This window comes from Leptonychotes weddellii, chromosome 8, assembly GCF_054177405.1.
Source record: "Leptonychotes weddellii isolate Sample4059 chromosome 8, ASM5417740v2, whole genome shotgun sequence".
Taxonomy (NCBI): domain Eukaryota; kingdom Metazoa; phylum Chordata; class Mammalia; order Carnivora; family Phocidae; genus Leptonychotes; species Leptonychotes weddellii.
Genome location: NC_138376.1, coordinates 54,039,495 through 54,053,618, shown reverse-complemented (window position 1 = coordinate 54,053,618; position 14,124 = coordinate 54,039,495). Strand labels below are relative to the sequence as shown.

The 14,124-nt window shown below is 42.5% G+C and overlaps 1 protein-coding gene across 4 annotated transcripts in view; it reads right to left on the bottom strand.

The window, feature by feature from the left end:
• KCNQ5 (potassium voltage-gated channel subfamily Q member 5) overlaps window positions 1-14,124 on the bottom strand; it is a 476,049-nt gene that overhangs the window by 82,597 nt on the left and 379,328 nt on the right. For all 4 annotated transcript variants that reach the window (XM_081828546.1, XM_081828547.1, XM_081828548.1 and 1 more), the window contains exons 6-7: window positions 7,456-7,566; window positions 1,820-1,915 (exon numbers count right to left, since the gene is read on the bottom strand). In XM_081828546.1, the coding sequence (XP_081684672.1) occupies window positions 1,820-1,915; window positions 7,456-7,566 (207 nt within the window). The remainder of the gene's footprint in view (window positions 1-1,819; window positions 1,916-7,455; window positions 7,567-14,124) is intronic.

Here is a 14,124-nt window from a genome sequence, read left to right as displayed (position 1 = left end):
TCTCCATTCTCCTGAGAGCGAGGAGTCCCGACATGGGTAAGATACATGATGGTTCCATATATAGACAGGGCTTGGTGCCCCGGACAGATGTAAGGAACCCATAGAATAGCTTCTGCACTCGCCAAGTTGGAAAACACTGTTCTAGAATTAAAAGATGAGAAGGAAAGATATTAAAAGATAAAAACAGTAAGATGAAAAATTCATTGAAAGTGTGGCAACACTTCATAAGGGTTAAGAAGCACCAAAGGATGAAAGGTTAACAGCTCTGGGCCTCAGGTGTTTTGTGTGCATACTAAAGTGCGTGACACCTCTTTCCATTATGGGGATTATCATTTGGCTTCAAATCTTCAGCTTCTACTACTTAAGAATCTTTTTGTTTTAGAGAACAATATTTCTCTTTAATGCTCTTTTAAAACCTAAGCATTAAAAAAATAGAGATGGTTTGCATTAGAAGTCATGCCCAATGGTCTGTCAATAGTTGTAGAGTAGTTTGATTTAAAAATTAATACTTGTTTAGTCATTAGATACAAAACGATGTCCTTCATGATATAACTGAACTGCCCTCACCTGCTTCTTTCCCCTGATCCATTTCTGTTGGAGGTCCTGCATATTACAGCTGCAGACAAAGGCTAAAGGTAGGGTTGTGCAGTGGTTGCCCCTCGCCAATGCACCCACTTAAACCTACAATCTAAATTAAAACAGTGTGCTTGTCACTACATCGTGAAGACAAATCTCCTAGCATCTCAGATCGCCACTCCAAACCCCAACAGTTTAGAAGGTCTGCGTCCCCCACTGTTTGGCAGGAAGGGAAGAAATCTCAGATTGTATAATCATTGTCTCCATAATTAAATACCAGCTTCACGGCATGGATTTAGAGAAGAATATACTTTGTGATTCTTAAGCACCCTGGTTTTAGGATGGTTCTATTCTCAAAAGATATAGATGGCAATAGGAGAAGCATTCCTTTCTAATGCTGAAGCAAACCCAGAGTTATTGAAAAGAAAATGAAACATTAAACAGCCTTATATTATGAGGTAAGTTTCAAATAATATGCTTATTATTTCATATTCTCAAACGTTGACATATTCCATAATCCCACCAGCTCTTAAAATAGGATGAACTATTTCAAGTTATTGCTCTAGGTGGCATTAAAAGCAATCCCATGGGCAGTAAACCTTGACATCCTAAACAAATATGCTGTTCTTCAGAGCAGTGGCATACATCTGCCTGGAGAAAGTAATCACAACGCAGGGAACAATGCCATGTTCTGCTCCATCACTTAATGATCAATTATGTTTCATCAAGTCATCCGTAAGATACATTAGGTCATTCCAGGACCGACACAACTGCTAACCTCTGCATGTCCTTGCTGGCATGGTTAATAAATCTGAGCAACACATGGGCCATTTATTGAAAATACATATTTTTCTCTTTGTGGGGAGGAGGGATCGCCTACCCAAATCCAAGACTGTACATTAAGTTCCAATTTCATTTTTTTTTTAAAAGATTTTATTTATCTATTTGCGAGAGAGAATGAGAGACAGAGAGCACGAGAGGGGGGAGGGTCAGAGGGAGAAGCAGACTCCCTGCCGAGCAGGGAGCCCGACGCGGGACTCGATCCCGGGACTCCAGGATCACGACCTGAGCCGAAGGCAGTCGCTTAACCGACTGAGCCACCCAGGCACCCTCCAATTTCATTTTTACGAACAAAACAAATCAGTAGCTCTCCCAGGCAGCGAAGCACAAAGACTGGAAAATGACCCAGCAAGCACTCACAGAGAGACAGATGTTGCCATCAACCTATTACATTGACATTTACCTGAATGAGGTTGGCAGCTGGGTTCCTTCTTTTCTCGAAGTGTTTCTGGCGGTGCTGTTCTTGTACTTTTAATGCAAAACCTGAACCAAGAATGCCCTGGAACAAAATACAAAAATTGCACTTAACATTTTTTTCAAAAAGACTATTAAGTAAGACAACTATTAAAAAAACCCCTCTAAAATGAGTCTGAGAGAAGACAAACACTGTGCAACCTGCTGGCAAACATATTACTTATTAAAACAAATACTATTTACGTCTGTTATAACACCACTGGCAATGGCAAGTTCTGAGGCAAGCCTGTCAAGAAAGGTAACAACTTTTGTTCTTGAGTAAATCAGCCAGACAATGCCATTTATGATTTTTTATAGTGTGGTAAGAGGCCCCACAATTATAAATAAAAATCGCAATTTTGAAAAATGGTGTTTTTTTTTGTGTGTGGCCTTCTCCGCGACACTTCTTTATGTTTGAGTTAGAGTAAATGGTTGTATCCTTTTGGAATTAGGAGGCATGATGGAATTTAGAGGATAGGAATTCTGGTTTGGACAGAGTTGGGTTTAAAATTTGGGACAGTTAACGTCTTGCTACTGTGGACATGGGAGTTTTTCTAGCGCTTTGATGATACTCTGAAATTTTATATTTTCCATTCTTGAAATGGTGGGGGCAGCTTAATGCTCCATGATGCTATATTTCTACACCTACCAAAGTAAAGTGAAAGGGGTGGGGGTAGACAGCTATCCAGACACTCAATTTTGAAGATAGAAAGTTTTCCATTTTACCTGTTTATATAATAAAGACAAAAGCATGGGTTATTGCAAAGCACATTCCTACTTCCCTGAGTTTTAATCTCGTACTTTTAGCATTCCTTACCTTTTTGGTTTTAGCTCACCTATTGAGATTTTGGGCTTAGTAAAACGAGCTGTCTCTCCTATGTTTATTTTAGTACTTTGGCTGGTTTGCTTCCTTCTGCTTATCATTTTGATCTGCCCAAATCCTGGCTCTTTGAAATGCCTCCTTCTTTTCAGTTTGTTTTGGTCTTATAGCCGTGGAATCAAGATACTCTGTTTCAGCCTTAGGTTGGCTTTTGGAGCTTGCTGCATTCAGTCTCTGGGCTTTGTCCATAAGTCTCCACTTTATTGGCACGGGACATGGAGCTCCCCTGCTTTCAAGTCTGTGGATTTTACTTGCTAGCTATAAATTATTACCTTTTTATTAAACGTCAAGGAGTCTAACCCTTAAGCTAGAGATGGATGTCTCATAAGCACTGAGTCAGTATTTGCTATAGATAGGGAATGGCTGTTTTTCTTTTTTTTAATGTTTTTACAGTAGCTCAAAGATGGTCTAGGCTACTGTGGCAGGTGGTGGGGTTCTCACATAGGAGGTGTGAAGTCTCGGCTGGATGACAACTTGGGGAAGATACTTTTGGACTCTAGGTCACCTTTAACCTTCCTTCTTATCTTAGATGTCACAATTCTGAGCATATCCATGACAATAACCAGATAATCAGTAATGCAATTATGTTTAAAATACAGTTATATGATAATACTGTTTGCTATTAATGAGCAAAATCGACTCCATATTAATTAGGATGAATGACTGTACCGTGAAATTAGAAATTACGTCATAGGTTCTGTTTTCCATCTGTCTTTTTCTGTCATTGTCTCATGCCGTCTGAGATCTTCATTAGGTTGAGGCTACATCAACCAAACTTCGTGCAAACATAGAAACCCGGTCTGTATGATCTTGTTTGTCGATTTAAACAACACTTCCCTCCAACTAGAGGTTATAAAAATGGTCTTCCAACTCCAGTCATTTATAACTCCTAATTTTTTTCCTGCTATTTGAAAGCAGGGAAGATTTATTTTCCTTTTAATGTTATTTTTCATGAAGTATAAACGTAAAAGAATATAAAACATTAGAGTTTATATGACATATTTGTTGTATGTATTGTGTGTATGTACATTACGTGCATAGTGTATGTAATCTACTCACGGAGCATAATTCAGATTTTGTAGACATCAAATTAACAGCAATAGCTACCATTTTAGGGCACTTATTATGTGAAAATGAGGTTTAGAGTTAGATCCCTTTCGGAAAATAAAGACAGGCCCTACATAGCACGAACTCAGTATTTGCCAAACAAACTAAAATGTGCTAAAAATCACACTGGCATTACTTAGAAACATATATTAGTAGTTGGCAAATGTTTACTACATATCTCTTGAGCCAGACTGTACATTACAAAAGTTATTAAACCAGCTCTGCTCATTGTCTCAGTATGGCTCCATTCCAATTTTCTTCTACCTCTTAAGTACACAGCTCAGTGAACCTAATGAGAAGTCTGCTAAAATAAAGTCCATCATGTTTTATATATTTAACTTATGAGAGATATATATGATACAGATGTATATAATCCATGTGCGGTCCCTTCAAATATCAACATCAATATGACAAAAATTCTCAGAAATTGAGTTTTGTTTTAATTCATCATCTAAGATCATGTGACTTAAATCTTTAGGTTTTACGTTTTAGTGCTATGTTGAGAAGTGCTACATAAACAGTAAGTGCAGAGAAAATATGTTTTGGTAAATATTTTAAATATTTATCCCTTTTTACCTCCTAGATTTAAGGAGCCCACTGTGCATCTCACACAGGCAGACAGGCTCGACTGAATGAAGGAAGGGAGCATCCGAGAGAGGAGAGAGGCCTGTGCCTGAGGACGATGCTGAGGAGCAGAGTACCTCTGCCTGCTCATTAGTTCTGGGATATTGTGGGCCTCAAGGAAAGTGACCTCCCCGTGGAGTTTGGGAAGGGTGGCCTGCGTGCCTCTGTGACGTTCAGGAGAGTCCTTCTGCTTTGAAGAAAGGTGAGGAAAGGTTCTTCTCTTTCTTGGTCCTTGGGTTTCCTGGGTGGGAGGAACCCCAAGCCAGGGATGGCTCACGACTCACCTCTAACTTCCCTAGCAGAATGTGCTCTCCTAAATCTTAATCACGCAACGCTGTCGCAGGCGGGTACATAAGACATAATGGCATCTCCAGCCACCTTGCTTTTTCTTTCTGGTATGGTATATATGGACCATTTAGTCTTTCATTCAATAAATAAGAACTCAGTACCTAATGTGAGGTTGCAGTAAGACACTGTGGTAAAGTCAACTTCTCTTGCCGTTGTTAGGGAATGTTCTGTTCTGTGCAAGCAAGTTTTTCACATTTCCCACACATATTAATTTAATTTGCATATATGAAAATTGTAATTGCTTTATTGGAAAACGTTTCCAAGCATGACTGCTTTGTCTCTGACCTTTAACTTAATGGAATGACACAATTTAACCTTCCTGTGAAAGTCCAGAGGTTCATCATGGGGACTGGTATTTGGCTGTGCTGGACGCAGCCCGCTTCCGGAGGTGGGTCGACCCTAACACTAACTGGCCCCGGGTCCTTCCACATTTGGAACACTTGTGTTGGCTTGCTCCTTACAGGCTATTCCCCTCCTTTGTTGTTAGTCTTCCACCATCTCTTCTTGTTACAATATTTGTTCAATCAGCCTACCTCTCTGCCTTTGCTGTTTATAATCTTCAGAGAGTTGTGAAATATGTAGCTCAGCTGATCAGAATTTTCTCTAAATTAAGAACAGGTTATGAATTAGGTCTTAAGAGGCTCTCCCATGAGGACAGCACACACACGGCTGTCGATTTTAATAGCCCAGAGGTTGCCTCCAACCCGGTTTGTAGCTTTTCACTGGATCACAGAGGTTGTTTTATATGTGGTCTCAGGATAAGCATTAACACAAAAACAGCAGGTATTTTGGTTAAAAAAAAAAAAAGCCCAAGAATGTATCTTATTATTTCTAAAAGTATTTTTATGTAGGGAATTTGATTATTGAAAGACTCTCTGCTCTGTTCTGGATTGTTGAGCTTGCCAGATAAGTTGATTGTGGATAAGTGAGATGTTTTTTTTGACTCTCCTTGATTTTGTCACTTCACAACAGGAAACAATATATCTAGATTCATACAGAAAATGGAAGAAGCACTTCATGAAAGTTTTCTTCATGACAAGCACTTGACTTATATTACCACATTGGCCTTCACAAAATTTCTCTGGGTGCCGTAATTCTTCCTCTTTCATGCAGATGAGGAAATGTACCCAAGGTTACTGTTATTGGCTGAACTGCATCCCTCTGGAATTCATATGTTGGAGTCCTAATTCCCAGTACCTTAGAATGTGACCTCACTTGGAGATCAGGTCTTTACAGAAGTAATCAAGTTACAAGGAGGTCATTAGGATGGGCCCTAATATAATATGCCCAGTGTCCTTATGAAAGGAGATTTGGACATAGACAGGCACAGAGGGAAGACAGTGGGAAGATACAGGGCGAAGACTGTCACCCACGAGCCAAGGAAAGAAGTCTGTAAGAGTACCTTCTTTCATGGCCCTCAGAAGGAACCAGCCCTGCCATCCCCTCGATTTTGGACTTCTCAACTCCAGAACTGTGAGATAACAGGTTTCTGTTGTTAAAGCCACCCAGTCTGTGATACCTTTACAGCAGCCCCAGCAAACGAACATAGTCACGTTGGTAGTGCGTGACAAAACCACGCAGCACGTGGCTTTACATTCAAGCTAAGATCGAATGCTCAAGCGAATGCATAATCTTTTCCGTGTCTTGTCTGTGGTCTGGTATGGTCTGGGGCCGAAGCAGCTGGTCAATCCAGAGTTGAGCTCCGAGTACGGGAACGACATGAGTATCCTCGGCGCTCAGTCCCGGGCAGAGCAGGAGCCCCGTGAGCTAAAGGCCAGGGTGCTGAAAATCCCTAGTCCCTTGGCTTCCTTTGGATGGGTGCTCTGGGGTCTCCGCTCAGCAGAGGCTGTGACGCAACTGAGCATCTGTCCGGAGCAAGAGTGAGGCTATTGTCCCTTAAGCATGACTGCTGCCATGACTGTCATGCTCCTTTTTGTTGGCTCTTTTCCCCTACAAGAGGTGGAGTGGACAAAAGTGAGGGTTTGGGGATGGAGGCAAACTGTAATATTTTGACCAACCTAACTGCCTTTGAAGAAACAAGAAGATAAAATGATCAGAAAGCAAACTTCATCTGTTGGGAAAATAATCAGAAGCTTGGGAGAAGATAAATGTGCTCTTCATTCTGATAAGATGCAGAAGCTGTTCATGAGGAAAAATCAATGACGATGACAGAAAGAATAAATCATCTGACACACAGAAAGCCTTTAAGGTCATATGCTTTTCGCTCAAATGGAGAGGTAAATATTCCACTTGTCACATCCATCTCTTCAGCAGCACACGTTATAAGCCAAAATGGAGAGGTCGGTTTAGAAAGAAGATATCTTTAAATCTTTACACATATTTTAAATGCATTAGTAGCACGTTGACTGAGAGGTGATGCCATCTGCATTATTATTTGGTCATAAAGACCTAGCAGGGATAAAACTCCCAGGTTGAGCATCTCCAAGGGAAGACCATATTTGATAAGTTTTCCAATGAGACGTATGTAGAAAGGTCAACATTATAGCAATACAAGTATATTTGGAAGCGATATAGATATGTTCCCGGGCATTCCAATTTGTGAAAGCTGATGCTAATAAACCTCTAAGATCTAATTTAAATGGCTTTATTTTTGCAAAGATACTCACGGCAGGAAGTGCAAAGAAAGAAATGCCAAGAAGCGCAAAGCCTGCAGAAAGCAATCTTCCCAGCCAAGTTAGGGGGGTTTTGTCTCCATAGCCAATCGTTGTCAATGTAATCTAAAAACAAAATAAATAGAACATGCAGCTTAAGTACTTGAGAGGAAAGTTAGGACCTATGAACAGGAGGCAAGGCCACGTTTCCACTAAATCATTATTCAACAAGCCTCGTTGGCACATTTTATTACTGTGCTTTAATTTTCCGTGACGCATAACAGAGCTTCTCTTTGTTTAAGGAAGGGAATAACCTACATACTTGTTCCTTCCTTATAACACAATTTTCCATCTTTTCTAAGTGTATTCAAAGAAAGATTATTTTAAAAAGTGGATAACCATCAGTGATACAGAAATGATAGCATCATGGATTTAGGACTGGATCAGTACCCAAAACAATAATTTATGTTAATTAAGGCTGTCTATTTATTACCTTGGCAGGCATTTCCTGGAGGTCTGGTGTGTGCAAGGTATGTGTTATGATTTGTAGTGGAACAAAAATGAGAGGTACATAGTTCTTGTCCTAAGATATTTACGGCGCAAGAGGGGAGACACGTCACACACAAATCATTAAAACACAGAATAGGGCAAGACAAGCATTATGATGGATGCAAAAATAATCTGCTATGGGGATTCAAGAACAGATTGATCATCACCCTCTTGGGGGAGCCAAGGAGGCTTTATCGGGGAGATGTCAGCATCCCTAGGCTTTGAAGGAGAAGCAGTATTTTGAGAGGCAGAAGTGAAGAAGAGGGTGATCTAGGGAGGGAAAAGAGGTGACCAGCCGCACAGCAGTGAGGACAAATAGCGTAGGTTCTAGAAAGTATAAGTTGTTCAGTTGGGCTGGAGCATGGTGGGTCTGAAGAGGATTAGTGGAACAGGAGATTAGCTAGATATGCTATAGCTAGATCAGGGAGTGTCTTTGAAAAACGATATTTGGATCATGTCTCTGCCATGATCACACTGCTCTGGGATCTTCCCACGTGTCTTAGAACAAAGTCCCAGCTCCTCTCCAGGGCCCACAAGGTTCTGCATGACCTAGCACAATGATGGGGCAAGTGAACTGGGACTGTATACGGGAGTGCAAAGTAAAGAGGTGTGTTAGGAAGTGCAATAGAAATGCGTTTAATTGTCTGGGATGAAAAGGGAGACTAAGTCAACAAGAACTTAAACATTTCAAGGGGAAGATGGTTGTGCCATAAATAGAAATACGATAATGGGAAATGGAAGATTTTGGAGCAAAGACAGAGAGTTTGGTTTTGCAAATAAGTGCTTTTTAAATGTTAGCACGACTCTGATCTAGAAACGTTGAGCAGGAAATTGAGATAGAGAGCTCAAGTCTTGAAAGAGAAATTGGGTTCGGCATGAGATTTGGGTTTTGGAATCAGGCACAGGATGATTGTTGAGGCTCCATGAATAAATGAGACTGAAAAGGCTGCAAAGAAGGGGTCCAAGGACACCTCGGGTAACAGACACTGAAGGGATGGGAGGGAAAGGAAAGTCAGAGAAGAATAAATGTTTTAAAAAGTAAGGGAACTAGAAATGGGTTATGTAAATGGAAACTCAACAGAGAAGGGAATTTCATAAAGGACCAGGTGATCCCTAGTCTCACAGACTCATAGAAAACAAGGACAGTGAGGACTGAGAAAAGATACTGGATATGGAGATTGATGGCCACTGATTTCTAAGAAAGTGGCTGCTTTGGTTTTATCCTTCGACCTGGCCTTGGACAGCGGGGTTACATTTGAGAGGCAGAAATGATAGGAGATGATGCTCCATGATGCCAGACCTTTCAGAAACTTTCAACTCAGCTGCTGAGCCCTCCCCAGCTTTCTTCTCTCCTCACTTGCATGGTTTTTCTCTTGGTATCTTTGGTGGCTCCTCTTGTGTAGCACCTCCTATGCTAGTCATCCTTCGACTGTTGGATTCTTAAGGTTTGGTTCTGAGTTCTCTCTTTTTAAAAATTTTATTCTTCTCTCACTTTCTTTCCTCTTCCATCCCCTCTTTCTCTTTTTCCAGGTGATTTTTTAAAAAGATTTTATTATGTTTATTTGAGAGAGAGAGAGAGTGAGAGAGAACACGAGCGGGGGAGGAGGGGCAGAGGGAGAAGCAGACTCCCCACTGAGCAGGGAGCCCAACATGGGACTCGATCCCAGGACCCTGGGATCATGACCCGAGCCAAAGGCAGATGCTCAACCAACTGAACCAGCCAGGCGCCCCCTTCCCAGGTGATCTTAAGTGTTCTCCTGGATTTAAATACCATTTTTATGGTGCACACCAAATTCACACCTCCAGGCCAGATTCTTCTGAGCTCCAGATTCACATATGTGCAGTTGATATTTCTATCTGGATGGCACACAGCCATTTAGATTTAACATGTTTAAAACAGAAAACTTATTCTCTCCAAACCTGTCACTCCCCCAAATGCATCCCCTTGCTTCCTAATCAAGGGCACGACCGTCCACCCAGTTGCTCATGTCAGAAGCCTCAGTCATCCTCATCGCTTGTTTCCCTCACTCCCTCCCTGAATCAATCAAGTCCCATGTGTTCTAACTCCCAAAGATACTGCCAGATCATCCCCTGCTCGCTGTCTTCCCTGCCATGGTGTCAGGCCAGGCTGCTGGAGCAATTTCTCAATTGCTTTCTCTGATTTGGCTCTTGATTCCCTCCAGTTCCTTCCCCCTGCATCTGTGAGGGAAATTATTTTGTTACTTCCCTTTAAAAATCCTCCAACAGCTATTCATTGAATTGAGAATAAACTCTAAGATCCTAACTGTGGCCTACCTGACCTGGTGTCCACCTACCTCTCCAAGATCATCCTGATTTCACCCTTGCTCACTGTACTTTGACCACAATGTCCTTTCAGCTCTTCAAATAGGCCAGACTATTTCTGCCACAGGGCCTTTGCATATCCTGTTTCTTCAGCCAGAACTGCTCTTCTCCCCACCCTTCCCAGAGTTCCTTCTCATTCTTCAAGTCTTATCCAAAATACTCCCTCATCAAAGTGGCCTTCCCTACCCACTCTGTCTACAATAGGACCCCCAGTTACTTTCTATTTCAGCCCCTTGTTTCTTAATAGAACTTACCATAAGTGGTAGATTTCTGTATGTTTCTTTGCGGAGGGGGTCCTATTTCCTTTACCAGAAGGGAAACCGTGTCTTTGTTATCTCTCTAACATCTTGCATGATACTTTCCACAAAGTAGGAGGAACTCAATATATATTTAGTAAATAAATGAAGAATCCTTTCAAGAACATTGGCAACAAATGGAGTGAGAAAAATAGGGCCAGAGCTCCCAGAAACCTCTGACTTGAAGGCGGGTTTTCTAGGATGTATTTGTGCATGTCTGCAGAGAGAGTGAGACTGAGGTGGGGAGGAAGAGTGGTAGCTTTATTACAGGGTAAGGCAACCATGGAGGAAGGCAAATAGGATCAAGGGTACAGTTGGAAGGGTTAGCCTTGGCAGTGTGGAAGGATGTGTCTTCTACCATGGGGGAAAGATGTGGACACAGTATGAGTGAAGGGCAGCGCTGGGAATGCCTGAGTTGGCTCTCTTCAATTCCAGTAAAGGAGAGAGTGCGGTCAGCTGTGGGGAGTGAAAGGCTTAGAGCTTGGGGCAGTGACAGTGTGAGAAGGTGTCAGGGACAAACCAACAAGAGGTCTACAGAACAGGGGAGGCTCATCCAAGGTTGGAGAAAGGGAATTTGCAGTAGAACTTAATAGCCAACTTAATCACACATCACTAGCAGTATGAGGGGTGGGCTCTCCAAGGAATTCCTTGAGATTGCAGAAAAAATATTCCTGGTTCAATTTTTTTTTTTAAAGATTTTATTTATTTATTTATTTGAGAGAGAGAGAGAGAGAAACAGCATGAGAGGGGATAGGGTCAGAGGGAGAAGCAGGCTCCCCGCCGAGCCGGGAGCCCGATGCGGGACTCGATCCCAGGACTCCGGGATCATGACCTGAGCCGAAGGCAGTCGCTTAACCAACTGAGCCACCCAGGCGCCCCTTGGTTCAATTTTATTATAGATTCCTAATTCTTAAATATGTGGGAAATATTTTAATTTATAATTTTTCTGCAAAATAGCTTAGTCCTTTTACAGCAGTTTAATCATAATAAATGGAAGGAGATATTTCATGGTTGATCACAGCAATAATGGTACATTTCATGGTAAACTTTACATTCTATTTTTTTTTAAAGATTTTATTTATTTATTTGACAGAGAGCGAGACAGCAAGAGAGGGAACACAAGCAGGGGGAGAGGGAGAGGGAGAAGCAGGCTTCCCGCCGAGCAGGGAGCCCGATGTGGGACTCGATCCCAGGACCCTGGGATCACGACCTGAGCCGAAGGCAGTCGCTCAACCAACTGAGCCACACAGGCGCCCCTAAACTTTACATTCTAATAATACAGTAGTCCCCCCTTATCCATGAGGGATATATTCCAAGACCCCCCAATGGATGCTTGAAGCTACAGATAGTACTGAATCCTATATATACTATGTTTTTTTTTTCCTATACACACATACCTATGATAAAGTTTAATACATAAATTAAGTACAGTAAGAGATCAACGACAATAACTAATAATAAGAACAATTATAACAATATGCTGTAAGAAAAGTTCTGTGAATGTGGTCTCTCTTGAAATATGATACTGCACTCACCCTTCTTGTGATGATAAAATGCCTAGCGATGAAGTGAGATGAATGAGGTAGGCACGGTGATGTCGCGTTTAGGCTACTATTGACCTTCTGACTAAACGTCAGGAGGAGGACCATCTGCTTCCCGAGTGCAGATTGACCGCAGGTAACGGAAGCAGTGGAAAGAAAAACCAGGGATAAGGGGGGAACTACTGTGCATTTGAGTTATTCTCCTTGGCTCATGGCTCTGAGAGCGGGTTTTTTTTTTTTTTTTTTTAAACCACTGGTTTTAAGTCCAAAGAATGAGACACAGCAAAGTGATGATGTGCCCAGTGTTTCATTCTGAGTAGAGAAGAATGCCTGCTCTCTCTCATTCTGAGTTTAGAGTTGCCTTCCCTCTTACAGGTGTGCTTTATCAGGGAGAAAAGAACCCCGTGAACTCTGAGAGAGGCCCCCTGGAGCCCCTCGGGGGACGGCAAAGACCCTGCCCACCTTCTCTCTGGGCTGGGTTCCGGCTGGGAGATGACCCCGTGTCCGAGGCTGCAGGGGGCTGGAATGGTTGGCAGCCTCGCTCAGGTGCAACCATTTCCTCCACTCTGATTTCAAAGTCTCTCGGGATGTTGCTTGGTTGGAAGCATAGAGGCCCTTTGTTGCGGGGCTGGGCTTGAGAAGGATCTGGCAACCGGGCAGCAGTTTTGTCTCAGTCCATGCCGGGGAGCGGGACTTTTATTTCATTCCCGCTGGGAGCAGGTCACTTTTTGTAGCTGCAAGGGGGGCAACTGGGCTCCCTGATGGGGACAGACGGGCTGTATCAGGGACGAAACTGACACTTCTAAGATGCACTTACAATAAAACGATGTGAGCCTTCTTTACGAATTCACACTGACCCATCAGCTTGATCCGGCCGCTGACTTTCTAAGCAATGACCGGTTGCCTGCGATGAAACCATCCTCAGGTGAGGTCTGCATAGATGTTCATTGATTTTTCTGGACTTTTAGGCCAAGCTGTCCTTGAAACACCGGTGTGTCTCCCGGAACAGGGCAACTACATTATGTTTCTTTTTTTCTTTTCCTAACCCCTGGAACGCCCTGCTAACGATTATCAACCGGTCCTTTGTACCTGAGCTGAGTGCAGAAGCCCTCGGGGGGTTTATTCTCCCACACTTGTGCCACACTTTGGGCTCACACAGAAGCCCAAAGACACCAGCTCGTTGGGGAGCTCCTGGAACAGCAGCTTGTTTCAGAGAAACTTGAGAGGCTGCCTGTGTGATCTTCGGAGGCTGGAGGAGATCCGCCATATTGGACATAATTCCATTTTGGACCTACTTCCAGAGCTTAAAAGAGATATGCTGGTTAACATGGCGACGAAACTGGCAGATGCATCGTCAGGTGGTAGCCGGACAAGACGGATCGGGATCTGAGAGGGAACGGCCCACCTCAGCCTGCAGCTCCACCTCGGCGACCTCAGGAACGCTGGTAGTTTGAGCTGTCTCTCCCATCGGGCCATTTACTTGAAGCTGATTTGGCAGATGGGAACAGTTCAGGTAAATTTTTGCCCTCATAGTGCATGTACTCAGTTGCAGCCACGCAGGCGAGAAAAGACATTTTCTGAAAAATCTGGGTTGCAAATGTTGGTATAAATGTGTGATTGTGGTAGCAAAGGCGGACTGGGGGCCCTTACTGTGTTTAGTCACTGAGAAGTCTTCCTCAGGAATAATACTGCAAAACAAATGCAAATTCTGGCCCAAGCTTTCTTGATTTTTCTTTCCTCTTCCTTTCTTTTCTTTTTTTGGGGGATGGCAGATGCTATGGTCAGATTGTATTTTTTTTTTTCCTTCAATAACAGAATTAATTCCAGACCAGTAGATATAAACCCATCCTTCTTCCCTTCAAGTAACAAATCAATAAACATTTATTGGCCTAATTTTGAGAATACAATTATGACTACTAGTTTATAGCTAATTCATTCATGTGAACAAGTTAAGA